This window comes from Nematolebias whitei, chromosome 9, assembly GCF_014905685.2.
Source record: "Nematolebias whitei isolate Nwh7 chromosome 9, NemWhi1, whole genome shotgun sequence".
Taxonomy (NCBI): Eukaryota; Metazoa; Chordata; class Actinopteri; order Cyprinodontiformes; family Rivulidae; genus Nematolebias; species Nematolebias whitei.
The window spans coordinates 34,769,692-34,797,112 of NC_056506.1; the positions used below are offsets into that span (position 1 = coordinate 34,769,692).

The 27,421-nt window shown below is 37.2% G+C and overlaps 2 protein-coding genes across 2 annotated transcripts; both read right to left on the bottom strand.

The window, feature by feature from the left end:
- Positions 1-7,347: 7,347 nt before the first annotated feature.
- slc25a42 (solute carrier family 25 member 42) lies at positions 7,348-14,198 on the bottom strand. Its single transcript, XM_037681702.1, has 8 exons — positions 14,122-14,198; positions 11,766-11,923; positions 9,996-10,107; positions 9,063-9,088; positions 8,670-8,836; positions 8,476-8,592; positions 8,149-8,300; positions 7,348-8,057 (listed from the first exon to the last, which is right to left on the bottom strand). The coding sequence occupies exons 2-8, from the start codon at positions 11,856-11,858 to the stop codon at positions 7,735-7,737; spliced, it is 990 nt and encodes a 329-aa protein (XP_037537630.1). The 5' UTR covers positions 11,859-11,923; positions 14,122-14,198; the 3' UTR covers positions 7,348-7,734.
- A 2,650-nt stretch (positions 14,199-16,848) lies between these two features.
- On the bottom strand, positions 16,849-20,544 carry armc6 (armadillo repeat containing 6). The gene is made up of 8 exons (XM_037681703.1): positions 20,501-20,544; positions 20,134-20,300; positions 18,739-18,824; positions 18,065-18,635; positions 17,820-17,987; positions 17,613-17,746; positions 17,284-17,421; positions 16,849-17,194 (listed from the first exon to the last, which is right to left on the bottom strand). Exons 2-8 carry the CDS (start codon positions 20,252-20,254, stop codon positions 16,982-16,984), a joined length of 1,431 nt encoding a protein of 476 aa, XP_037537631.1. The 5' UTR covers positions 20,255-20,300; positions 20,501-20,544; the 3' UTR covers positions 16,849-16,981.
- Positions 20,545-27,421: the final 6,877 nt, after the last annotated feature.

The following is a 27,421-nucleotide window of genomic DNA, read 5'->3' on the forward strand; positions in this document are numbered from 1 at the left end:
TTCTCCAGTTGTTAATATTTCTAATCTTATTTTGGTAGTCTGTGTGTGCATCTTATACTTCCTGTGCTGATGTGTGTCTGTAATCGTTGAGGCTGTTTTCACCTGTGTTGCATCAGCCTCAGCGTGTTTGTGCTCCTCATACTTCACGCTGTATGGAGCTAGTTTGGGAGTTTTCGTGTTCTTGAAATATTTTGTTGTTTGGAAGTCTGGCTTGTTTGCACAGAACTTTCTGTTTCTGGAATAATCATTTTAAGCATTTTGGAGTCATTTGTGTTCACTTCCTTCTGCATTTGAGCCCTCATCCAACCACCATTTCATAGCAAAGACATCTATTGTATTAAAGTGTTAAAGTCAGGAAGAAAACAGAAAGCAGATTATAAATTATAACATCCTTTTTGTTTTTTCCCCTCATATATTTATTTATTTTTCCTCTTAGGTCAACCTTATTGCTGCCCAAATGGAAAAATCCACCCACACAAAATATAAATCAAAACGAGTGTCTCTGCAGCGAGATGTGTGCTGTTACTTTTATTGGCATTTCAAGTTACCATGGCAACATAATTTACCAAAAACAACCCACAAAAAAAATCCAAAGGACTGCATGTAAATCATATTAAAACTTTACACATTTGTTGAAATATCTTTAGAGCCACTGGACACAAATTGTTGAAACTCTCACAAAGTAATTATCGGATGCTTGTCTATAACTGGTTGGTTATTTGGGTCAACATGTTTCAAAATGGCCACCAGAGCTAACTCTGAAAACGCAAAAATGGCAATAACTCTGTCATTTTTAAGGATTTTTATTTAAAACTTGGTGCAGTCGTAGCTCTCAATGATCCTTGGAAAGCACTCCGACTGCTCCTTCAGTTCTTTAAAACCTTGGCATGGACTGTGGGGGACAATGTCTGTTAGCAAAATATCTCAGATTTTGCTGAAACTTTTAGAAAACAATCTTTGGGTGAATATTCAAAATGGATAAGCTCTCAGAGGCAATCTGACTGCTGCAGCCAAACGCACCAAGTGGCGCACTCTCTTTAGACACATTTGTAGTTACTTACTGAGTGTTTCTGTCTCCAGCATTATCACTTTAAAAAATGATGACATTACCTCCTGTCTGCCTCGTTTTATTCAATCTGTGAGCGTTTAACTTCAGGGTGAGTGGAAACAGGGCTGTACGGGGGGCGCAGGCTGTAGAGGCTCCGAAGGCCCAAACAATGACTGAGTCTCTGCTTCAGCTCTGATCCGTGCACTCACCCTCTTCCTCCTCCTCGTAAACCACCTTTACACTGATCTTTGTAGTTGGATCAGCGCTGAAAAAAAAAAACACTTCGAGCAATTAGGAGTGCTAAATAAAGTTTTGCTGAAACATTTAAGCGCATAAGCGTCCACGCTTCTCACTAATATTCAAGGAAATCTGAATCAGGCAGAGTTACAGTATTTCTGCTGGTCATGATATTACAAACAGAACTAGACACTAGAACGCTGTGTGTGTGTGTGTGTGTGGGGGGGGGGGGGGGGGACGCTTTAAAGTAATAAAACCTGTGGTCCATATCTTCTGCAAGTCTTCTCACAGTGAAAAACTTTCATCCTGCAGCCCTGTTCTGTCAGTGATTTCTTCTTCTTCTTGTTTTGCAGATTTACGGAACGCTGGGAAATGTCCGATCAGCAGATTTTTGACTCAAGGACATAACTAAAATTAATGATTATGACTTTACCATTTAAACCAGTTGTCTATGAGTTTAATATTTACTATTTAAAAACACTGGCAAAATAAAAGGTATTATAGACATGGTGTGCTATGTCCTCTCTGCTGCTAAGAAGTAAAAGTGTTTAGGTTGATGCATGATTTAATAAAACAAATCTTTATAAAAGTGCATTGCCTTTGTGTATTTTTACACATTTACTAATTCATACACTGAGGATGCTTTTTGTGGAAAATTGCAAGATTAGGCCAATTCAAACATTAGACGGATGAAAGTTTTAAATAATTTTAGTCTGAATAATCTCAGATTTGTATATTTTATTTGTTTACTGCAAATACAAGCTCTGTGGAAACTTTATATTCAAAAAGGATGTAATCTAAAAAATTATAATATTGCTAAAGGTTTTTATATATTTCCATTGTAGCTTCAGTGGTTTAGTTTTCAGAGTTTGTCAAAAAGAGAATTATTTTTCTACTTTATGTTAGTGTTTGAATTTTTCCTTACATGTCTGTGTATGGTGTTCTGATGAAACGTAGGGTCAAATTTATGAAATTTACATCTAAAATCTTTTTTCTTTCAGTTTTCACACTGAACACATTCGGTGGCTACATGTTGACATATTTGTTTTAGACGCACCAAAAAGGTTTTTTTTTTTATTTGTTATATAATTATTTTTTAGACTTTCTCACAAATTTAGTTTGATTTTATTTTTTCAATATGACTCTAAAATTATAATAATTATTATTTTGCTGTTTTGTAAAGAAATTATAACAATTTTAAAGACTTTTTCCGTTGATTTTGGTTCCCTTTAGTACCTATTAGGATACGTTTTTTATGTTATTTTATTGTGATTATTATCTAATCTATTTTAAAGTATAATTGGCACAAAAACAATCATACTGTTAGTTAATTTAGAGGCCTAATAAAGTCTTGCAGATTTTCTGAACCAATGTCTTTAAAAGCGACTTAAAATGTTTTTTATTTTGAAGGTTTGTTCTTATATTAAAAAATTAAATCATCTACATAATTTTATTTCCAAATCTAAAATTTAGGAATTAATTTAGACCTGTAAAATAATTAAATAAAAAAACTTACAGGCCTGAAGTATTGTGTGTAAAACAGGTGTGGTTTTTTTTTATTATTTTTATTATATTCTCATAATTTAAACAAGAAGACAATCTCAGATTTTACTTATAAAACTGGCTCTGCATTAAAGATAAAAAGCTTTTTCTAAACAAAAGGCTGAAAAGTGACTTTGTGAGTGATAAAAAATAAACAGCCTGCTCATATAAACAGTCAAACGGCACCTGTATTTTTATAAAGCACAGGTAGGTCAATATATTATAAATCTGTTTTCACTCAGTTTTATGTTAAAATAATAATTTTTAACCGAGTTATTAAGAGGGAAGAAATTAAACGGGGAAATGGTTCCAGGTCTGCTTTTATTTCAGGGAGAGACTGAGAGAGCAACAACTATCATCTGAATGAATGCAAATTGGCTCTGCCCCCTTCCAATGGTGCCAAGTATCTATAGCAACCACATCCTCCAGCAGCCTCCATCCTTCCCTCCTCTCACTCACTCTTTAATTAGTCTTTTCTTTAATTGTGTCTCTTGGTTTTTTTTTATTTTATTTTAATTCCAAATTCATTTTAAGCACAACAAATCTGGGAATCTGTGATGAAATTCAAACAAATGCTTTGTCTCATTTTTAAAACATCCCTTTTGCTTTAAATTTAAAAAGTGTTATTTCTGTAAACGTTTAATAGCACAAATTTGACATATTATTTTAATATAAATGGATATAACTTGTCAACACTGTTATTATTATAATTATTAATTGTGATATGTTTGTTAGTGCGTTGCGTTCACGGCCAAATTGAACGCGCGGCCTCGGGGCAGAGCTGCAGCTCCCATCGGTTTCTGCCTCCAGCCGGCGGAGCAGGACTCTGCTGCCACCTGTCGGCGATAAGCAGAACTGCAGAAAACCCCGTTTTTTTTTGGTTGGAGCGCCATCTAGTGTCTAGATAATGTCATTACATCCAGGGTCAGCGAAATTAGGGTGAAATTGATGGGACAAAATAATCATAATCGAAACAAAAAGTCACAAACGTTTATGTAGTCCATTTTTGTTTCATACATATTTTCATCACTATTTTTTACATACTTTTACTATGCTAAACACTTCCTTGATGTTTGTGGTGTTAAGTTTGTGGTAAGTCTACAATTCCCATTTTAGATGTATTTCCTTTACACAATAACTAATTTTCTAGCCACCTTTAAATATTTTTACAAATATTTTGCTCATGAAGTCCTGATGCATGCTCAATAATCCAGGTAGATAAATCTAACAAGGTTGAGTAAGGTCCTCTGGTCAGATTCTTTGGTGAAACGTTTCGTCTTTTATCCAAAAGACTTCATCTGTCTGAGGAGTTGCACAAACACAGTCTTATAAGCAGCACCTTCTCATAGTGGATCAACCAGTTTGGTGGTGACAGCCAAAACTAGTCGTTCACATGCAAAAGGAGGACCATCAGCTTAAAAATTGATCGTTAGTGGCCTGAAGGCCACGTGCACAGAGGGCTGAGTGATGCAATAGCAGTTGAACACGGAGGCCCCCGGCCCTGTTTAACGATGGACAAGTTCTCAACACAAAGACGGTTTCCATTACCCATCTCTCAAACCAGCATTCTACACAAGACAGGCCCAGGAGCAATGTAGATATCCTACTTTTTCAGGCTGATGCTCCTCCTTTTGCATGTGAACAACTAGTTTTGTCTGTCAGCAGCAAACTGGTTGATCCACTATGAGAAGGTGCTGCTCAAAACCTTTTTATTCAATATATTTCCAAATCTGAACATTTTTCCCAAGGCACGAACATTCAGGGACAGAAAAGCACAAATCAACACGTGAACATCCAGTTTTATTTCAAGAGTGTGACATTTACAGATTCCCACAAACACACCATCGTTACTGGAGACTGAACAAAGGGTTATTGTGAGTAACTTTTAGTTGGCACAAATCACAATTTCAAAAAACAGGTGACCTCAGACAAATCTATACAATCGTATCTGCTGCAACATAAAAAAGTAGAAAATACACCAAGAAAACAGTGTTTCTGTACTTTTTCTAGCCAAGCTGCTGTCAATCAGCTTTGATTCTTAAAAAAAAAGCCTTTTTGGCATTTAATGATTGTCTTTTCGAGTCCTGCAGCTTCTCGTTTACCCTCTGATATTAAAAAAAAATAAAAATTCTGATCATATTCTTATTAAGCCATCTTAAATTAATTAACATCTTCGTGTGATGAACTCATTCCAGACTAAAATGTTCTGCAAGGCAATCAACGTTCGACAGGTTTCACATAAAAAAAAACTGGACCTGTGCAGCCGCTCGTACATTCAGTTACAAAACCTAAAACTGCTGCTTAAATACTCAAGATTCAAAACTGAGATGAGACGAACCTGGAAACAGGTTAGTAGAACTAGCTGCTTTATAGTAAAACATTAACGTTTCTCATCAGGCACTTCAGTCAGTAACCTCAGCGTTCAGTCACTGTGAACCAAAAAAGAGGAAATGCAATACAGACCAAGCTGTCATTAGGTCTTCAAGTCACTAATTATTCATAAAAAATAAAACTTGCATTGTTATTGGCAGTAACGTGCTCCCTGCAGCTGATCGGATGAAACGAGCCGTTGGTGAGTGGGAGCTCTACAAAGATACACTCAGTAAAAACTAAAGAAATGACTGATTGATAGACTGATAGTGTGTTCTTAATACTGGAAAAGTTCATGTTTGTCCACCTTTTTAATGCTTCATTCAGCCGGGAACCTCCTGTTAGTGGTTTCAGTGCTGTTTGGAGGAGCAGCAATGGAACAACTCAATTTAATGCCAAACTAAAGAAATCAGCTTCTCTAATCCTGAAGACGAGTCACCTTATCTTCTTTTAAGACAACGTGTGACTTCAGTGACTATTTTGTGTCATTTCTGATAGTTTAATGTTTTAAAAAGTGAAGAGTATGATTTGAATTTTTTTTTTCAGATCTAAACAAACACTAGAAAGTTTCCAGCATTAGTACTAAAAACACTTTATTTTAACAAGTTAACTATAAAACATTCTGTTCTTAGTGCAGTTAAAAACAATCTCTAAGATTCAAACAATCTTTCCCAAGCTCCGCTGAGGACCTTAATAAAAGACTGTAGCGATTTTAGGGATGCACGATATTGGATTTATATGTTAAAACTTATTTAGCCGATAACCGATACCAATACTGATTTTATTTTTCCTAGCCCTACTTACAGAGGCTACATAGCTTTCTCTGCTGTGAAATTAAAATACATTATTCATGCTCTTGGTCAGTTGGGCCTGCTACCAAATGCAGATGTCAAAAAGGGGGCTGAAAATGATGCAACACTTCAACGTGGATTATGTTTAATGTCAAATTTGACAACAATTGCAAATTTGTAAATTTTCACAAATCTAAACTCAACCTGTTCACAAGCGACAAGTGAAAATAGTGCATTAATAGATATACTTGACCGCTTCTTAAATTTAAAAAGAACTTAAAACAGAAACCTTTTATATCGGTGAGTTATTTTGATGGACTGGCTAATGTACGATATTTAACATTGCTAATATCGGCTGATACCATACCAATAATATTGTGCATCCCTAGCGATTATTGCTAATAAATCATATGCTGGGCAGCTGTAGCAGATTTTTTTTTTTTTTTAAATGGTGTTTTGTAAATCAATTCTCCAAAGCCTGTCCACCATTTCCTGATATCAACGACACAACGCGCCCTCTGCTCCACTTTGCTCCTGCGTGGTATGTGAGGTCTAAGTATAGAAAGTGATGCTCGTCTTCAGCAACTGTGCGCTTTCATCAGTGCCGTTCCAAAGATAACGTGTCAAACCAAACGCTGCACAAACTGTAAAACAAGTTGCTTATTTTGTCCTCCACGTAACAATTAGATGAGTTTTATTATGTGTTCAGACAAAGTTCAACAATGAGAGCACCAATGTGTATTCAGAGAACTCACATTACCACTTTAATAGATGACTGAATTTTTCCTGTCGTGTCATTCCACTTGCCTGCGCTGCCACAACTCTACACTGTAAAAAGTTTTATAATGTACCAAGAGGCTGTCACACTGACTGGAAGACAACGCTGAATCCAGCAGCATGCAGATGAGGATGATGAAGAGTTTAAACCCAACAATCTACTGTGATACTACATCAGATTTAAAAAGCAGCGCCTTTGAACAGTGTCAGCAGCAACGCAACAGTGAACCTCTGTGGCATTAACTGAGGGGTGTTTTACTCATTAACATGTCATTTTAGGATAAAAATGCCCCATATATGGAAAACTGAGCATAATATTGCTTAATGCTACTGAAAGTGGGAGAATAAAACGGGGGGGGGGGGGGGAATCTGCATCGATCAACAAAAACATCCGACGCTTTTTCACAGTCTTTCAAAAAGCGAACGATGAATTCACAGTGAAAACACCAACATGAAACAACAACGTAGGCACTCCTGATACTTCTAAAGTGTTGGCACTGAAATAAAACAAACCACATAAACTACAACCGAGCTGTGAATTCAGAGACACGACTGAGGACACGTGGGTCAAAAACTTGTCCTTTCATTAAACTTGGAGGAAAACTTTGTTAAAGTCGGCGTCTGTGGGGAGAAACCAGGACCAAGTTTGTCCATAAACCTCTTAAAATCTTCACCAAACTCAGATTTTAACCTTTGGTTTCATCTCTGGAAACAAAGAGTTTGTTGTACACACGACCGTGTGTGTGTGTGTGTGTGTGTGTGTGTGTGTGTGTGTGTACATTTAAACTTCTTACGGGTTTAGCTCACCAGGGGAGAAGCGTTATAATTCATGTGCGCACACTCAAAAGTAATTGATCATATTGCACTTGACGTTAATACTAGCAACACATCCCGAGTCGCTGTGCGTTTGTTTAAATCTTCCTTCTGAGAGCTTATACGGAGCACATCACTCCGCCCTCACCGTCAGATCTATCGGATATAACCCATCTGATGCAGCTTCCTCAGGAGGATCTGCGTGAGGTCAAAGGTGGTGAAGCTGATCCCCACTGCTATCGGTCCTTTGACCCAGTTCATACTGAGACCTTTGTAGAGTCCGCGGACGACCCCCTCTTCTGACACGATCTCCCTCATGGTGCCCAGGATGGTGCCGTACGTGTGACCCGTCACTCCTGCGGTCTGCATGCGCCGTCTCACCACATCCAGCGGGTAAGATGCCGACTGGCCAATGAGACCCGCACAGGCTCCAAAGGCCAGACGTTCGAAGGTGTAGGGCTGAGGGCGGCCGCTGTGCTCTGCGAGGAGGAGGAGGAGGAGGTGAAGCGCGACCGTCACGTAAACATCAACTGTGTGCAGGTATGGGGGGGTGAAAAGAACGTGTGGTACCTGCATGCATCTTCTTTAGTGTTTCATAAGTAAAAAAGCTGAGGCCAGCGTACGGGATGACGCCCAGTATAGTGGGGGTGAAACCTCGATACATCGTCTTCAAGCCTTCTTCTCGAGAGATCCGCACAAAAACATGCAGAATGTTACTGTACCTAAACAGAAGTTTTAAAAAAAATATACGTTTTTTGTGTGAATAAAATAGATCACCATTATAATTTATCCCAGCTCCCGTTTTAAAAACCAGTTTTAGTAGAATTGTGATCCCACCACAACAAGAAAAACCTCACACCGATTAATATTCATTTAGTAAAAAGAAAACAGTCTTACATTTCTTTTGGCGTTACGGCCATCCTAGCCCGCACCATGTCCAGAGGATAGGTCAGCATGGCCGCTGTGGTTCCCGCCATGGACCCAGCCAGCAACCTTGGAACTGGAGGCAGAGCTCTGGATCCAGGACACACAGATCAGTCCGTTTCTTTACTACTTGACGTGAAAGAAAACTTCAGAAAGGCTTCACTTACTTCCCCTGAAAGCCATAATATCCTCCCAGCAGCCTCTTGTACTGCTCATGTGCACAGAACTGGATGGCAGCGTACGGGATGACTCGCACCATGGTGGCAGAGTTCCCCCTCCACAAACTGAAGAAACCATCCTTCAGGTAGGTGCGGTAAATCAACCTGTACGCTTCCTGCAAGCAGTGAACACGTTAAATATCTGCCTGTGGGTCATTTATTCAGTTTATGTTACATTTTTTAACAATTTATTTTCATATATCCTGTAAGTGCTGGCCTACACATATTTAATGTTACTATTATTTATGCTGGGAAAACTTCCTGCTAATGTTAGCTGCTGCTATTAGTGTAAGAAAAGCAGATTAATAACAGGATTTTTTTGTTATTCTTGCTCAGGCCTACCTTGGCAGAAAATCTTGTTGAGGAAACTAAAAAAAAAAAAAAGAAGAAAGTGAACAACATTAACGATGATAATGCAGGAACTAGACCTGTCACAATAACAAATTTTGCTGGGAGATTAATTGTCTCAGAAAATATTGCGATAAACGATAATATCGTTTTAAATTTGACAATAATTATTGTAAAATTTAAGAAGAAATGTTGGTTAATTTGTTTTGAGTGTAGTACCTTAATTGACCACCAGATGGCAGTATAAGACCGTTTGAACCGAAGGATGGATAGTGAGGGAGCGAGAAGCGTGTCTCTTTAATAAAAATTGGAGGGAAGCCCCTTGACGTGACACGGGTTGTCTCTCCTTCCTTTTTTTCGGTTCTCAAAATGACGGAGGCTCGGTGTGAATTAGCATAGCATTTTTCCACACAAATTTTTTTATTAAAAAATCAGTAAACAAGTTCTCAGCTTCTTTTTGCAGAGAAAAACAACTTTGTACACGAAGGAACGAGTTTCAACCATGAATTTTGGAGCTTCAACAAGACGGAGGTTTTTTCCAGAGGTCGGCCTGTTAGCTTAGCTTGTAGCTTAGCTTCTCAGCTTAGCTGCTTTTAACCATAGACATTATTTATGTCTGTGCTTTTAACAATCCAAAAATGTGATTTTGGGCAATTAAAACAGATTTTAAAGAGAAAAGAGAAAGGGAGGGGTCATTGAAGAGCCTTTTATCATCCAGTGTCTTCAGTAGAAAAAAAGAGACATGAAGAAACGATAAAGCTGATAAATGAACATGAGGTCGATAATTTTCATTTTTCATACGATTTATCGATTTATTGTTTATCGCGACAGGCCTAGGAACAGTTCAGTTTTTCTCCAAAAACATATTTGACCTAATTCCTTGTCATTTGGGTCACTGGCGATGTGAGAGCAAAGCGTCCTGCTTACCTTGGAAAATGATTTTAGTTCTGTCCAACGGAGCGACAGCCGTCTTGGCCACAGCTCCAGCTAAAGCCCCCGAGAAAAGTGAGTTGAGGACGGATCGAGTGCGCTTCATGCCCTGCACAGTCATGGAGAAATCATTTTTAGGGTCACCAGCAGCCACAGAGTGAATCCTGTAATTCTATGAACAAAGTTGTTTGACAATCTGTTGATCATTAGAGTAAAATTACAAAAGGGTACCGTAATTACAAAAACCTCTCACGCAAACGTCATTAGATGAGCCAGCTCCTGAACAGGGGTCCTTTTATTTTACATACAGTAGTTGGCATGTCTAGTTTTACTGAATAACCAAATTTCATTAAAAAAAAAAAAAAAAAATTAACAAAATACAGAAAAAAAAACACATGTTTGCAGCACTTTGTACAAGTCAAACAGCCCCCAACAATAAGTGACCTGTGCTGGCAAAATGAAACGTCATAATATTGAGTTATTGTCATTTTCAATTTCTCCATCTCAAAAACTTCAAATGGAATATAGCTTGTTGAAATTTGGAGAACTATCCTCTGGCCTGGCAACAAGCTAATAAGAATATCCATTTAAAGCTTTAACATTCCTTACCGCAAAAATTGTCTTTAGTCATTTTCTTTGGGTCGTAGAGTAAAATCATTGTTCTGATGCATTAGAGTGAATGTAACAAGAAAATGATTACTTTACTTCACTCTATTAATTTTATTAGGATACAGTGAAATTTATCAACTACACATATGCAGGTTTTGAAAATGATGAAAGTCTAAGTATAAAGACAAATAATAAAAAAATACTCTAATACTAGTGGAATTATATGCAGTTCAGTCTAAATTTATTAACATTTCACAGCTGCAACACAGATCTGTCCTCAGGATCCCAGCATGTTAGATGACCCAGTCTACACTGGGACCCCTCAGTCATTAACTTACTGTAAGTGTCTTAAAGTTAATTGTTTTTTTTTACTTTGACTACATGGTTAAAATTGTTTTTGCTTTTAATTATTCATAGCTTCTTAGCTTGGACAATGTTTTCGAGATAAGACTATCTTGAACTTTATTAATGTTTCAGGAAATGTTTAAAGCTGTTCCTCCTGGAAAAGAGGCACCAAACAATGTGATCATGTTGCTGTCAGACATGTCCCAGTCCCATCTCAGGTAACGGACTGTGGTCCCGACATTTTTTGATGAATCAAGACAGGAAAAACAGAGGACACTTCAACTCGTTCAACATGTTTCTCTTCAGTGCCCTGAGATGACTTCTGTTGGGACTTGGTGCTATATAAATAAACTGAACTGAACTCCAAATATTTGGTGATTTATTTTGTTTGTCAGTCAGCATCCAGTAAAGCACAGTTAAATTACAACGCTTGAACAAATACTACTTTGTTTGCAGCATATTTCAATATTAATTCAGTTGAAAATAATTGAAAAAGATTGTGTTGCAATTCATAAATTTGTAAATGTTTTTTTGAACTGACACTTTTGTTTTATTGTGGTGGGGTTTTTTTTAAACACAAATTTGAAAATTTAAAAATATTAGTGATATTTGTTTTTAGCTGCTCCTTTCTGCAGAGGAGCAAACTTGCACAAAACATTTGACAACCTGAGCTCAAACCTGCAACCTCAGGATTACAAATCCACGGCCCTGACCACAAAGCTACCACGGCAACATATTGATTGTGTATAATAACACAACATCCATTTTTTGTTCTTTAGGCATTGAAGAAAAACAGTAAATGCGAGACCTTACCTCATATTTCTCCACCGACTGGCTGGAGGGCGCCAACGGCAGCACCTCTCCCTGCGTCAGCGGTGCTCGTTGCTCCCGGACTCCACTTCCCATCCCCACGGACGGACTACACACCGAGCACGCTCATGAATTCAACCCGCAGGGCGAGGGCCTGGAGGCTGCAGGGTTCAGTAGGGAAAATAAACACATAAAAACAGAACAGGCCAGTTTTAGGATAGGCCAAATTTAAAACAAACTTCATGTGATATATTAAGCAAAGCATTCTCTCTTGTTACTTTTATAGAAAGGGAAAAAAAACAAAGTAACAAACATGACTCTACGAAGAACCGTCATGCAAACAAACGGGACTCACGAGAATAGTTCATGAGCCGATAAGTTATAAACCGAAACAGAGCTGTACGTCTTTTGCTTCTTCAGGCAAACAGTTTCATATGAACATCTTTAAAAATAAAAGCAAGTGGTGCTACTGAACAGCAGGCCAAATGAGTGATCAAGTAATCATAATCGTTCCCCTGAAACTGATGGCAACATAAGACAAAACAGATCCAGTATGCTACAAGAAAAAGAATCTGATCAAGGGCAGCGCTGAAAGCTTGTAGATGAAAAAAGACTGTACAAAACAAGTACTGTTCAGACACATCCTCTGCTTGAATATCAGATTTCAGTGTTTCCAAAACGTCCCACAGTCAGGACAGCCACACTCATCTGATGAGCAAAGACTAGATTATCTTAAATACAACTAAATTCATCTCAGGTGAGCTCAACACTGTCACAAACAAGCATGATTTTCAGTGTGTGAATCATTCCACCACACAAATCGGCCATTTAATGCCAACAAAGGCTAATTGTTTAATTCTGGGCTAGTATCACAACGAAACAGCACCCAGAACAACTCGGCTTTCAATCACAGCCATGTTTTTGTGAAATACGTAAAGCTGAACTGTTCGTTGAAAACGGCGTTCGCAATATTTTGCAGTTCGAAAATCTTTACTTCCTGAATTGTCGGTTTTTAATTTGTTTTTACTAGCGTCAAACTCTGACTGACTTATCTGATGGAGAGCTGGGAGCAAATAGATCGCACTCATCGTCAAAGCCCTGAAAACAAACTGCTTGCTTCATACTGAAGGAACAAAAGCAGAAGAAAACAATGCAGTTTGCTTTGGGCCAGCCAGACATACTGAAATAGCTGAAATTCCCATGAATCAATGAAACCCAAGGAGGGGCAAATGAAAAGGAATTGTTTCACACTGTCATGTGAAACACTGTTAAAAATATTGCTCATTTACAGAGTCATGGTGTCTAAACTACTGAAAACGACTTGTCTTCACAACCTCACTTGTCTTGACAATACAGTTTAATTTTAAAAGGTTGTTAAATGTTATCTTAATCCTAAATAAGCCGAGAAGATTCAAGACATTATTTAAAATTATGAATTTAAATGTAAATTCAATAAGATTTTCATATTAAGCACAAGACCAGCGCACATAAAACTACTACTGGGTAGTCGGGGCAACGAAGCCTGGCATCAGTACAACAAACCCTTAAATGTGTAGTTCAAGTCCAAATGTGGCCCCTTTCAGAGCACTCTGTCCTCGTGCACAGTCAGTCCCTCCTCTGGCTTTCTTCTATGTGCATATCGTTTTACACTTCCTTACTCTAATCTAAGACAGCTGTCTTACAGCTTCATACATCACATTTATCAATGACCTATTATTCTCATGTACACTATAAGCATACAACTTCCCCATGAATTATTATGTTGCTTAATTGCTTGTTCAACTGGGATGGCACTGCTGGAAAGAGAGTGGTTAAAAATTTATGAAAGGCTGTCAATAAGTGCATGAAAAGTTTACCGTGTACCGTGCACAGTACTTCTGAACAGTGAAAATATCCCCTTTACTCAATGTTCTAAAAGCTAAAAAATTTGCGTTTGCAAAAATAAAAATAAAAAGCAGCCATAAAAGTATTTATTCATTTCATATCAGCATTCTTTGAAGAAAACAAAGAGTGCAAGTTCTAAATTGATTGTTAATGTTAAATGAATACAAAACAACGAATGCCTTATTCATGTTTTATTACTCATGTAAATCCATTTAAAGGCACTATATTTTCTGATATGTAACATTGTCACGAGATTGTGCATTGATAGACAACTTAAAACCAGTATGATGAAGTACATTTAAGCAGTGCTTCACCATAATCAGATGAAGTTCTGCACTGTTCCTGCCCCAGTTTGTTTCTAAGTGGTGCAGCAGCAGGCTGTTTAAAAAGTTGATCACTATCAAAACACGGCGAATCCAGTAGCCAGACGGCTGTCTAAGTTTTAATAAACATCGGATAAAATCGGATTTCTTACCTTTAAAAACCTGACACCAGCTCGAAGACTTGCTATGAATGACTTCTCTTCGTGCTGTCTCGAGTTTAGATGTTTCTAACTTGAACAACTGGAAGGAGAAGTAAGGTAAGCTAGCTGTTAGCTTAACGCTACAGTGTCACTCTGTTGTCTAAAGCGAAGAGAATATAATAAAGCTGACTGCTGACAGAAACTATGTCGGGGTGTTAAAGGCACTGTATTTCTTACACTTCTCAAATCTAGCCGCATAGCAGTGGCTTCATGTGACAGATATCACCCTCCATGCTGTTCTCCGCCGCCCGTCCCGTCAGCTATCCAGGGGCGGTTCACTTTAGCTTGATCAGTTTGACAAGGACAAGCACTGTGAATTGTGGGAAATGGAGTCCCACTGTGGTAGGGCGCGCTTGGATAGGTCGGTTAAAGGGGCGAGGACTCAAACCTGTTTCTGAGCTTTCTATCTATCTATCTATCTATCTATCTATCTATCTATCTATCTATCTATCTATCTATCTATCTATCTATCTATCTATCTATCTATCTATCTATATATAGATTAAACATATTAAATTATATAAAATTATGCATTTAAAGCTAAATTTTTCATATTTCTACCAAAATAAAACAAAAATCATATTTTACTATACGTAAAGGGAACATAAACACAAGTTTTTTTATTTAATACATATAAATAGCATATTTGTTGAACCAAGCTTATGTAACACTACAGTATTAATTGTGAATTAAGTGTAGTTTTAAAATGAAATCAAAGCAATATTTTTCAGTCGGCGAGATGCGATCAGCTGTTTAACAAAAATTATGATCGAGCTCTTCATTACAAACTTATTTTCACAACAGTTTCCTTGTATTGTATAAGAGAGAGCACAAAGATTTGTAAGGCCCTCAAAATAATAGTCGAGATGCTCAGTAGGTCAAAATAAAAAAAAATTTGAAGTTTAGACTCCACTAATCTACAGACAGAATCTGCACAAATAAAGTTAAATGACTTCAAGAGAAAAAGTACTGCAGCGTCACCTTTAAACAAAATAAATCCTCATATTGACTAATCTTGATATTTGCAATATTGTGTCCATTAGGTGCGAAATAAGATGGTGGTACTATTTGGTTCTGTTTTGCTACGACTGAGCCTCTACAACTTTATAATTGTGATGGAAAAATTATTCTGAATGATTCTAGCATTAACAATGTTAACAAAATTCAACACAAGTCTTGGTGCTAGAAGGTGGCTGATAAAGAGAATGTTAATGTTTTGGAAAGGCCGAGAGACCTAAAGCAAGGATCGTGTGTAAAACCAGCCCAGCAACCCAGTTAGAGGGTTGGGTGGAAACTCCTCAAAGCTGATCATCAAGCCTGATCCAGAGTAAAGAGGTTTACTGATGTTTTTCTGCACAAAGGGCATCGTTACAGTACATACTTAAACACTCACCAACATACAGTACAACTGCATTACTTTTGCAGGGATTAAACACCCAACCAATCAATACATGCAAAACTTGGCTCAACATGAGAAAGGAATTTGCTCAGTGCAGCACAGTTGACAGCCGCAAATGAAATTACCGGTATGTCAGTGGTTTTCAAACTTTTCGCAACAGCCCATCTTAACAAGATTAAAACAAAATGAGTCAAATTTAATTTCCTGGCAAATTCTTGTCAAAAAAAAAAAAATTAATTTAACCTTTACCTCTGGTTAATCAAAAATGGTCAAACAAAACAAAACATGCATTCAATAAATACAAAATTGATAAATTTTAATATTCCGCAGTATTGTTGGCTGGAATGAGTCAAATGTGTATTTAAAAAAATGAAGTGCTGCATTATATTTGTGGCTTAATGTTTTATTTAGATGCTTATTTTTATAATTTTTTTCAGATTGGGTTATTTTAGTGTTCTTTTTCAAAAGTCAAATACTTTTCTAACATTACTGGGGTGTAATGTTTCAACATGTGTTACTTTTTTAACTTTAATCCTGTCAGCAGTTTATATACAAACATGTTTCTTACCCTCCACCATGTTTTCAACAGAAAGACATTTCTAATTTCCGTTTATGATTTAAAATGTTGTTTTTTTCTTTCTATGAATCCACACTAACACACAGGCACCCATCTTGAGTAAGCAGTTTCCAGCTCTTCGAAGGCCACATCATCAGATGGTTTTTAATGTGGGATTTCCAGCTCAGATTAGCCCACCTCGACCATTATTACCAGTAGTCTGACAATTTGTCCTCAATTTAAGGTGACACCTCCTCCAGCCAGCAAACGTTCCTCCTCCCATTTGTTCGTCATCACTTCTATTATCATGCGCAAGCTGGACAGTAGGAGCAGATCCACTCTCCACACTTCCCAGCATGAGATCTGTCCATCTAACCAACATAGAAACATGTTTCATGTAACATAAAAACAAGTCAGAGTTGCAACAATGTCTGAACATTAGTTCCACTTACAACTTTTTTTTCAGGATTTCACTCAAGAAATTTTAAATAGCTTCACACACACTCCCTGTCATGGCACTGACAGGGGTCGTTCCCAACATTTTGAGAACCACTGACTTACATCAAGCAAAGGCAAAAACAAGCTGTTACATTTGTTTTAAATAAAATGTTACAGATGATTTAAAAAAGCTATTTCACAGTCCTTTTTGCATTTGAATTTTAAGACTTATTCAATCTGTTGTGGGTGTTTTTTTGAAGTTTTGATGTCCCTTTTGATCAGCATTGTCACCATACAGAAACATACAGCAAAACAGATTTCATCTTTATCAGGTACTGTGCATGAAAGCCATGTACCAAGACCACAGCATTTCCTAGTGACTAAATGTGTATGATGTGCAGTGATACTCTGCTCCTCTCTCAGTTGGCAAGGCTGCCATGTTTGCCAGTCCACAGCTCTCGAAGCTCCACCTGACATCCCAGATCTCTGAGGGCCGCTTTACCCACATCCCCACAGTCTTGATGCGTCTGCACGGCCTGAGCAATTAGCACCTCTGCTCCCATCTCCAAGATAGGTTGGCTGTAGTTATGCATACGCGCCACCAGGTTTCTCAACAACATGCAGGCTTGTTTCTGGTGATTTTTCAGGAATAGCAACATGAAAAACACATCAATATGACATATTTCTAATAAACATACTAGTTTTAAAAATCTCACTTTACCTGCACATTGATCGCATCAGAATGAGCCTTCATGGCCTGCACAGCAGCAAAGGCGCCTCCATTCTCCATAATGGCTTTGCAGTTGTTGGGTTTACGTAAGGCAAGAACAGAGAGGCAAGCACAGCCCTGCTCACAGACCTGCAGCAAAATGTGAGCAGGGTCTCAAAGCATCGGTTGCACTTTTTCCTCAAACTACTGTTTTTAAAATTACATTTAAATTAAACGTACATTTACAATTTTAAAACAAATTCATATGTAAAATTATTTTAATTTTAAATTTGAAGCTACGCTAGGAGAAAGAGCATTCATATAAAACGCAGACAACTCACAGTAGGGTTTGTCATGTGTCTGTTCATGGCAATGACAATGAGCTCCACGCCACCAGCACTGACAACTGCGTCTTTCACGTCATCGTTTCCCGCTATAGCACGTATAGCGCTGAGGACCTGCCGGACCAGCTCCTGTGAAAACAAATTCAGTGAGGAGAACAACCATACATGTAAAGTCTATTTAATTCTATTTGTATCACAAATTATTATTATTATTATTGTACACTACCGCTGATTCATAGCTATCGGCAAGCAACGTCATAATGAGCTTTAATCCACCAAGATCACAGATGTCTTGACAAAACTCGTTCCTGACAGCCAGGCGGGCTAAAGTTGCACACAGCTCACTCAGAACAGACGTGTTATTAGGGTGAGCTGTGAAGAAAGTAGATCTGTTAAAAACAAATAAAAACCTGGGTAAAATGCTGTAACTAAACTCTAGCTGGACTTACCTGTTGCAGAATCAATTAATATCTTCAGCCCATTGTGCTCAAGAACGATCATTTTAGCATGCTCATGAGCATTCCCAAATGTAACTCGAACATCGTCATCAAAGGTCATGACCCTGAGAGCTGACGAGGCCTGTTTGATCAGCTCCGCGCATCCACTGTGTTGTGTAATAGCACGAGTCAACAATGGCAGCAGGCCACCTTTAACCAGATCCTGCCTGTTCTGTTCGTGCTTTAAGCAGCAGTGACGCACCACGCAGATGGCAACACACGTCACCGAAGAATCTGCTTGGTGTTTCTTCAGGACATCCAAAAGAAACTGTTGTCCTTCTGCATCCAACAAGTCCGGCTGTCCATCTGTCAGTGCAGCCAGAGCGGACAGCGCCGTCAACACAGAGTCCTGCTCCTCCACGCTCTTTTTGCAGTAGGACAGGATGGTGGGATAGGCGTCTTTTTGAGCAGCCAGATATCTCTGAGCAAATCCAACAGAGCACTGCTCAGTGAAGCATTTCATGTCTGCTGTCACATCAGCTACAGCAGCAGAGTCTTTTCCAATTCGAAGAGAATCCAAAGCCTATATATAAAAAAGAAATAGAAGTAAAAAATTAACAGATAATGGGAGAAAACAAATCTTATTGTACTAAGGTGTACCTTTATTTAAGGAGATCAAAACTCACCTTTAGGACCTCATGAGTTTGCTCTTCTTGTTTGTCATCAGATGATACAGCAGGCACAGCCTTAACTATACAAGTGAGGTCTACACCTGCAATCACACATTGCATTTGTGTTAATGCGACTCACAGCATGTCATAAAAACGTATAAAAACTATTTCAACTCTGCTTCATCTTGCAAGATTAAACCTGGCATTAAGAATATTATCTACCTCTCCTGTGTGGCATATTTATTTAAAGAGCTATTGAAAGGATAATATTAAATTATTCTAACAAAAACACTTAACAAAAAGCCTGAAATGCTGCAAAAATAATTATTTATTTAAAGCACACAAATATTAATTTAAAGTATCATAAAAAATACAAATAAAATTTGTCTCGTGCAATTGTGCATATCCTATAGCTTGTTTTGTGTCTCATATTGGTAATATACATTTTTATGATGCTTGCACTAAACAGTGAATATTCATGTCTGTGCCACTTAACTTGAGTTTTAGTATGTATTTAACTCAGTTTTTAGATGTAACTACAACATTGTGACAAGGGAATATAAATAATAAAGCTGCAGGAAACAGTATTGTGTAAATTCTTGAGATAGCCATAATTTTTTATACTTCCCCATACACAAGGAGACAGTTTTTTTTTCTTTTAAAGTGGTCTTTGGCAATATTTCTTCAGGAATCTGCAGGACTTTCCAGTGTTTTAATGTTAACTTTGGCAGCTTTTTTTAAAACTAATTTTCAGTCCAAGACAAGCATTTTGAGAAAGTTTTTTCTTTTGTTTACACCATGTAATTCTGACTATAAATTCATTTTTAAATTCAAGGGATGAACAAAGTTATATCAACATATAACAGACAACTTGGCAAAGAAACAGTTTGACACTGAATCTATACATAAAATAGTTTTTTAGCATTTTATTTAACAAAAAAAAAAAAGAGTTGTATCAGTTGAACACTTGTCGGCAGATGATAACTGAAGCATAATGCATCCGTCGAGCCCTGTGTCAGGTTTATGATGGACTTGTTTCTTAATTGTATGATGTTTCCAGATACTATTTGTCTGCTGTAGATTATTTCTTTAGGCCTGACACTTTCTTTTGTGGCCCACTTGTTCACTTTCCTGATTTTTTACACACAATTTGTGACATGGTGCTGCAAGGACTGGACTGAAACTTGAGGGGAAAAAACAGATCAAGTCCAGTAAAAATTTGAAAGGCAATCAGAAATTCAGGAGCCATCAAGACCACTTAAAAATATATAACTGCTGGAAACCTCAGTTTAATGAATATAGCAGTGGTTTCAAACTTTTGCACAGTAATCTACCCAGTATTTCAGTAGTGTGTACTACACTACTGTAGTATTTCAGTAGTGTCATTACCGAAACTTCAGGGCTATTTACCTTGCGACTCAAATTGCTCCACTGCATCTCTGAGAGCATCTTCTGGATTCATCTCAAACTCCTCCATGTTTTCCCGAACAGCATCATCAAAGGTTTCCTGCGTGATTCTTCGTTTCGCCATTTTACCCCGTTTACTCTTCAGTGAAACAGGATATCGGAAAACGGTCCTGTCAAAATATGAGACACGTTATTGCAATTAAACCGAATAAAAAAAGAGCATAGCTGGAAATAACGCCAGCTGATGGAGCTGTTTATAGATTATTATCTGGTATAGTTTAGGTTCGCAAATTTGCCGTTCGATAAAGATGGTGGTATAGCATTTATAAATGTGATATTTTTATTTGAGAGAATCAGATAAAGAACGAACCTCCGCCCTAAAACAACCTCTTCCACTTTAGCGAATTAAGTTACGAAGTTTTCGTAGCAACAATCTACGTGAACGGCAGTACGTAAAGAGCGGTTCGTTGTGAATAGCCAACTTCGCCGAACGCCGACACATAAATTTGCTCTGCTGCAACAACGACTGACAACATTAGTTCCTACATGCAGTTTGAAAAATCTTTACGTGACACACTCGTAAATATTTAGTTGCATTATTTAAAATAAAATAAATTTAAAGACAATAAAGTGACCTGTAGATATTCATGGAATACATTGACGGAACAGACCAAACAGTAAACAAACGCTTTGGAACCGCCATGCCTTTCAAAATAAATATATTTTTGTAAATCACTCAGGCTAATACTGCCAGGTATACATTAACAATAATTTAATACTTTGTCGTTTTCATGCAACGTTATTAAAATAACATGAGTTGCACAAAAACCGCATCGTCGTACAAAACGGAAATAAATAATTAAAACCGGAAGTATATTTGTCTAGCTTGACGTTCACCATGCCCGAAAACGTGAGTCAACCGGTTCTGCACAAAAGTGTCCAGATTTTTCAGCAAATTCTCTGCAGACACCGTAGACTGCTGTTCCAGCTGGTGGTAGTAAGAAGCCTCATGCAATATTTGTTTTGAAGTTACAGATTTGAAACTTATTATGTGTGAGATGAAGATCTGTCTTTCATACCCTGCAGCTCACTTCCACTTCCACATCATTCCAAGGAATGATGTACCTAGTTACACTTTCAGTCGCTGAAAATGTGCAGTTCCTGAATGTGCAACACAGAAATGTGGCTAGTTGTTTTTTTGTTTCCTTGTTTTTGTGTGTGCATCAGAGGTGACTGTGATGCACTCTGCATTGGAGGGTTACCTTGAGAAGGGATCGACCTCTGGAGAAGCTAAAAAGTAAGTTTGTTGGAGAATGATTACAGATTACTCTCCCTCCATGACCACAGTAACATCTCAGTCTGTATGCTGAACAACAGTCCCATCCTGTCCACATTCCAAAATCATCCTTCTGCAGCAGATCACCATGTGCCGGCTGGACACGAGGCCACAGCCATAAAGTGAGTCATCAGCTGTGGAGGCTTGTCTCTGTGATTGTTGCCGATTCTCAGTTGAAACAGATTCTACAGAAAAGATCACACCTTTTGTGAGCTTTGCAGCTTGTGTTGGTTTGTGCTTAGATTTCTCAAGTTTCAGCTTTGCCAGCGGTGACCCAGGCTGATTGCAAACCATGCTGCTCAGCTTCGCACACTCTTGGTGAGTCTGAAGACAAAAAGTATTTTAATGCGTTTCATTTGCTGCGCTGAATTCATAAAGAGGGTTAAAAAAAACCTGCTATTTCATCAAGACTTTAATGCAAAACATAAAGGCTTTTAACATTCATTTCTGAATCAACAGCTATACAACCTTGTAGAGAGGATTAACCATGATCACAACTTTCCTGTCCGTTTCTTCTTTCATGTAGTATTTTAAAATTCACTAACTTTGATTTTTGCAGCTGTCGGCATCTGCAAGCTGCAGCTTTTATATCCTTTATAAAGGCTCCTGTCTTTCTTCCAGGGAAGTTACAACAAAGACAAGTGAGAACTGGTTCATTTTATTGACTGTAAAGGTTTTTCTTCTGAGCATTCTGTCCTTACTTACGTTTGACACATACATTTGTATAAAGAGGTTTTTAAGGGACACTGAAGGTTTCAGATGCAGAGGATCTAACAGACTTGACCACCTGCTTGCTAGTTCTGCTTGGCCACATATTCTTTGTTCTTGGTAACCACAGGGTGTGTCTGCAAATCACCACATTTCTTATCTGTCAGAACACTCGAACAGTTGCAGAGTAATCACATAGTGGCAGGTGGGTTCTGAACTGTATAACCGACTCTGTGTGTTCTCCAAAAAAAGTAACAACATGGTGGTTCCTGCCGTGCAGCTGTATATGCAGTGAGATCTCTGACATGTCTGTGCAGCGTTGGTCCTACGCACTTCTCAAAGGTAACGCTCACTCAGCCTTAAGGCAAAACTGTAATCCTGTGTAATAAGAGAGCAATCTGAGATTATGCAGTGCCCTTTAAAATAATCGAAATGCTTGCTTGGTTATTAAGTATAATTTCATTGTTATTGCAGTTTACTTTGTGGCCAAAAGGGGGTGGGATTATTTTGATTTTGCTTTAAAATTCACTAAAATCAGATTTTTCAACAATAAAAACAACAACAGGTTATTGTTTACTCTTAGGGTTTCAAGTGTATTTTAATTTTCTTGTTTATCATCAAAATTTTGTAAGTGGGGACATTAATTCTCTTGTTTTGTTTTTTTTGTTTGTAAATAATTTTCAGTCAGGTCATCTGGACAGTTTCTTTTTTTGTGCTGAAATGTTTCACCTTCCATCCAGAAGGCTTCATCAGTCAAGAAAACACACAACACAAAACTGATTCTTCCCCCAGCAGCTTACTCCAAAGTGGAACAAACCAGTTATGGGACGAGGAAGAGGGCCGGCACCGGGGGGTGCCAAAGAGACCATCTTAGCACCAACATAACTGGTTTGTTCCACTTTGGAGTAAGCTGTTGGTGGAAAAATCAGTTTTGTGTTGTGTGTTTCCTTGACTGATGAAGCTTTCCGGATGGAAGGTGAAACATTTCAGCACAAAAAAAAAAGAAACTGTCCAGATGACCTGACTGAAAATTGTTGGATTGTATACCTGGATTATTGAGCATGGACTTTGTTGGCTTATTAATAAGGTACGACTCTTAAAAAATAAATACATTTTGAAACACTTTAGGGCCTGCTATTCTTAATTGTAACAGTTTGACTATTTTTATACTTTTTACTTTGTACAAATAGGATTCAGATTGACTGGCAGCTTTAGTGAGGTCTAAGTGAGTTAATTCAAAGTATAATTTTATTTTTGGTTATCGGCATGCAAAGTTTTTAGATATTATCACCTTTTGAATTTGAAGTCCTGCCAGTTTGACTCATGCGTGACCATACAGGCCATCCTGACCTCTGACTAGCAGCAGGTGGATGAGACGGGCCTGGAGAGAGCTTTGTGGAGTTAAGTTGCATATTAACACAACATGAAGCCCATTAAACATTTTGCTCTCTCACTGGAACTGTTTAAAACCTGGGGCTGCGGTAGCTCTCAGTGCCACGGTCTTGTAATTCTGAGGTTGCAGGTTCGAGCCCCAGGTTGCATCAGAAAGGGCATTCGTTGTAAAACAAATAGCCAAATCTTTCATGCGAGTTTATTCGCTGCGATGACTCTGAAGAAGTGAGCAGCCGAAAGTAATTTACTGGAAGTGTTTAAAATGCTAAAAGCTCAAAGTACACAACTAATTATCATCAGTATCCTTACTTTAAATTCAATTCAGTTTATTTATATAGCACCAAGTCACAATAGAAGTTATCTCAGGGCACTGAACAGAAACATTCATATACATTATAAATGCCAATTAGTAAAGTTATCTATCCAAGAAAGGAAGGAAGAAAGTCAGCAGATTGCTTTGTCTTTATTTCATCAGTCTCCCATCCTGAGCAAGCATAAAGGCAACAGTGGAAAGAAAAAACTCCCTCATAAAAGGAAGAAACCTCCAGCAGAACCAGGCTCAGGACAAGTGACATCTGCTTCGACCGGCTAGTAACTCTGTCAATGGGATATTCTAATTTGCCATAGTCATCAAAAGCATCATGGTAAAACACAGGAACACTGAAAGGCTCCATTTATTTATTTGGACAAAAAAAACATTCAGTTTTCAAAATAGGTTTCGTTTAATTTAGTGAAAAAGGCCATAAAATAAATGGTTTTGTGAACCTTACCAAAGTTTGTCTTTCACCTCTTACAAAGTCTTTTGAATAGAATTTTATTGCCACTTGTACACGTTATAAACGGGTATATTGAAATTTTTGTGCATATTTCTCCAGGTCAAGCTGTTAAAATAAAAAATTAAAAGATAAATAAATGTGATAAAGCATTAAATGTTCAAATCAATAACAACTACCGTTAAACAAATATCAGTATCAAGTTGAGAAACGCAGACTATCAGCACCAAACATGCATAAAGCGCTATGGTGCACAGCAGTCTTTTCCCTGTTGGGTGGAGTGTGTGTGTGGGGGGTGGGGTGTGTGTGTGTGTGTGACATATTACATTATATTAACTTGAAATATCTAATAGATTTTCTAACAGATTTGAAACTGTTTAAACTGTTTTTGATTTAATTAAAAGTGTAGATTTGCTTTGAGACTGTGCTGCAGTTGTAAAAAAAAACAAAAAAACATTTTGACTTATATTTTTTACAGTTTTGTAGATTTTGCTGCCTGACTGTATTAGATCCCACCCTCTGTTCATTCATTCAACCTTTATTTATACAGGTTAGTCCCATTGAGCCTCAGGGACTCATTTACAAGAGACATCTGAAAGTAGTTTACTTTTACTTTTTCTAGTTTACTTTTGTGTACTGAGCACATTTCACCTGAACTCGTGGCACTGTAAATAATAGTACTACTTCCCTTCAGTCAGACGGACTGTGACATTTGTGTTTTATGTTGTTTTGTGACAAAACTAACTTTTTATTCATATTTTGTATGTTAACCTTTTGTAACAACTTCTGTTAGTTTCTGGTTTACTCTTCTCTTCCAGATGATGGCGCTGTCTTTCTATGTTTATGTAACTTCTTTATCTATTTGTTCTTAGTTTAGTTGCAGTTTTAGATTGTAAATTAACTTTAGAATATGAATTATATTTGGAATATGGCTGTTATACAGATTTCAAAAACAAATGTCTGTATTTTTGTCATTTACTTAAGAATTATTGCAGTGAGAAAAGTATCAACGATTATGGTAATGTTAGCATTTTAGTATTTTATAAATGAGTGTTTAATCTGACTTTAATTATCAACACTTTTATGACTGCTTTTAAAAACAGTATAAGAAGTGAAATCAGTGAGTTAACTTGGTTGAATAAATCTGTAAAATTTGATAATGTACTGTTGTACAAAATGTGTTTGCATCTTATTTAAACTAAAAGGGTTAAATATCCCGATTCATGCTCAATAATCCAGGTAGATACATACAAAATAATAAAAGGGCTAAAGCTGCTTTATGCTTTGAAAGAATTTGTAATTGTTTGTTTTTTAATCTTAATGACAGATCACCAACTCATCGTTAATGACTGGTTTGTCAGAGACTGCACAGAAAATGAAACCTGCATAATTAATGTGATGTTTAAGAGTGTTTTTTTTTATTATTATTACTGTGTCAGAAATATTTTCTAATGGAATCAAAGAGTTATCTGAGAAATATATTTTACCCGAGCTGGTCAAAACTTTCAAATATATCTGTTAAAACCCCTCAAAGCTGCTATTCCATTCATCACAACAGAATGGCTCCTTAATTTAATCCCCATGATTGTTTTTGTTAATAATAATAATATAATAAAAGATATGCCACATCTGTTTTTTTGTCAATTGGAAATGTTAAAAATTATCAATTATTATAAGACTGTCGGGACTGAATATCAACTGTGGCTTATTCTTCCAAAGAAAGGATGACTTCAGCGAAACGCTGCTCAGTTAAAATGATTTTATCAGAGTAAAATTACAAAGAGTGCAAAGTTTTGTGAAAATATTCATTGAAATCAAAAGTCTTTATTCCAAGTGCACTGCTCTTTTAGAAATATGTTTATATTTATTTATTGTGTTTATTATGGAATTTTTTTTATCTAAAAATATTTTTTTAAAGGCGATGATTATTGGTCAAATGAGTCCACATTTCCGATGGAAACTGAGATGAACAGTTGCTGGGTTGTATGAGAGCATCACCAGAAGGTCCTACCAGATGATGCATCTGTGACTTCCTGGAGTGGGAATGGGTACCAACGAGTCTTATATTAGAGTTTTGGAAAAACTTCATCATCAAGACACCATTTGTTCTCGCTTGTTCTCTATTTCAGTTCGAATATTCCAAGCAAAAGTTAGTAAAACTTAATTAGAATCCTCATATTTGGCCATTACAAACCTAATATTGTTTTAGAAGGTTTTGGAAGGCTTTACAGTGTTAACGTCTTCTGTCGCTGATTTTTGAGTTACACAAACTGAAGAATAAGAAGATGGTGACCAAAAAAAAACAGCTCTTGTGATAAAACTTTAGACGAGTTACCAGAAATAAGATTTTTGAGACCAATTTGATCAAAATGCCTCGTGTTTTGAGGAAATTCAAGGTGAAATCCATTTGTCTAAATGTTTTTTGTTGTTGATGTTTAGTGACTGAGCTGCAGAGCATGCTGGGTGAACACAAGAAAAATGTGGTATATGTAGCACCATATTCAACTAGAGAAGTTTGCAAATGTCACACAAGATAATTATAGTTTATTCAGGATGGAGCAGCCACGGTGACATGCAATTATAAAGCTGTTGTTTTTAAAATCTGTCCTCCACCTTCTGAAGGCGCACAAGGAGCAGAGAGTGAAAATGTGACTCCTTAAGAAATATTTCCAGACATCATGTATGTCTCTTAATACAGCTGGTGCATTTGGTTCTGAAATTATATTTGTTTTACGTAACGTTACACCAACAAAACAGAAGTTGCATAAAAAGATAATTATATAAAGGATAAAAACTTCTTTAAAAGCTGAATTTAAAAATTAGAAAATCACTTTTCTATGTCTTTGCATTTTAAAACTCACGTGTTTAACTTCTAGGCCTATTATCTGAGCTGGATCAAACCACACAATTTTAAAGAAATTGAACAAATGAATTTTCTGCAAAAAGGCAGCTTAAATGTGCAGTTTAAAAGTGTGAATGGTAAATGCTGGCTTTGAAGAAAATTGCTGAAGAAAAAATGCAAACTAAGCGTTAACAGTAGCAAAATGCTAGATAGTGACAAAGTGCCAGCTGAAAGTACCAC

Coding starts and splice junctions, on each gene's coding strand:
- slc25a42 (XM_037681702.1), bottom strand. CDS start 11,858: ATGGGAAGTGGAGTCCGGGAGCAACGAGCACCGCTGACGCAGGGAGAG. Junction 8,593..8,669: donor TATTATGGCTTTCAGGGGAA/GTAAGTGAAGCC, acceptor TCCTGGATCCAG/AGCTCTGCCTCCAGTTCCAA. Junction 8,058..8,148: donor ACTAAAGAAGATGCATGCAG/GTACCACACGTT, acceptor TCCTCCTCGCAG/AGCACAGCGGCCGCCCTCAG.
- armc6 (XM_037681703.1), bottom strand. CDS start 20,254: ATGGCGAAACGAAGAATCACGCAGGAAACCTTTGATGATGCTGTTCGG. Junction 17,747..17,819: donor AGTGTACAATAATAATAATA/ATAATTTGTGAT, acceptor ATTTGTTTTCAC/AGGAGCTGGTCCGGCAGGTC. Junction 17,422..17,612: donor GACACATGACAAACCCTACT/GTGAGTTGTCTG, acceptor ATTTTGCTGCAG/GTCTGTGAGCAGGGCTGTGC.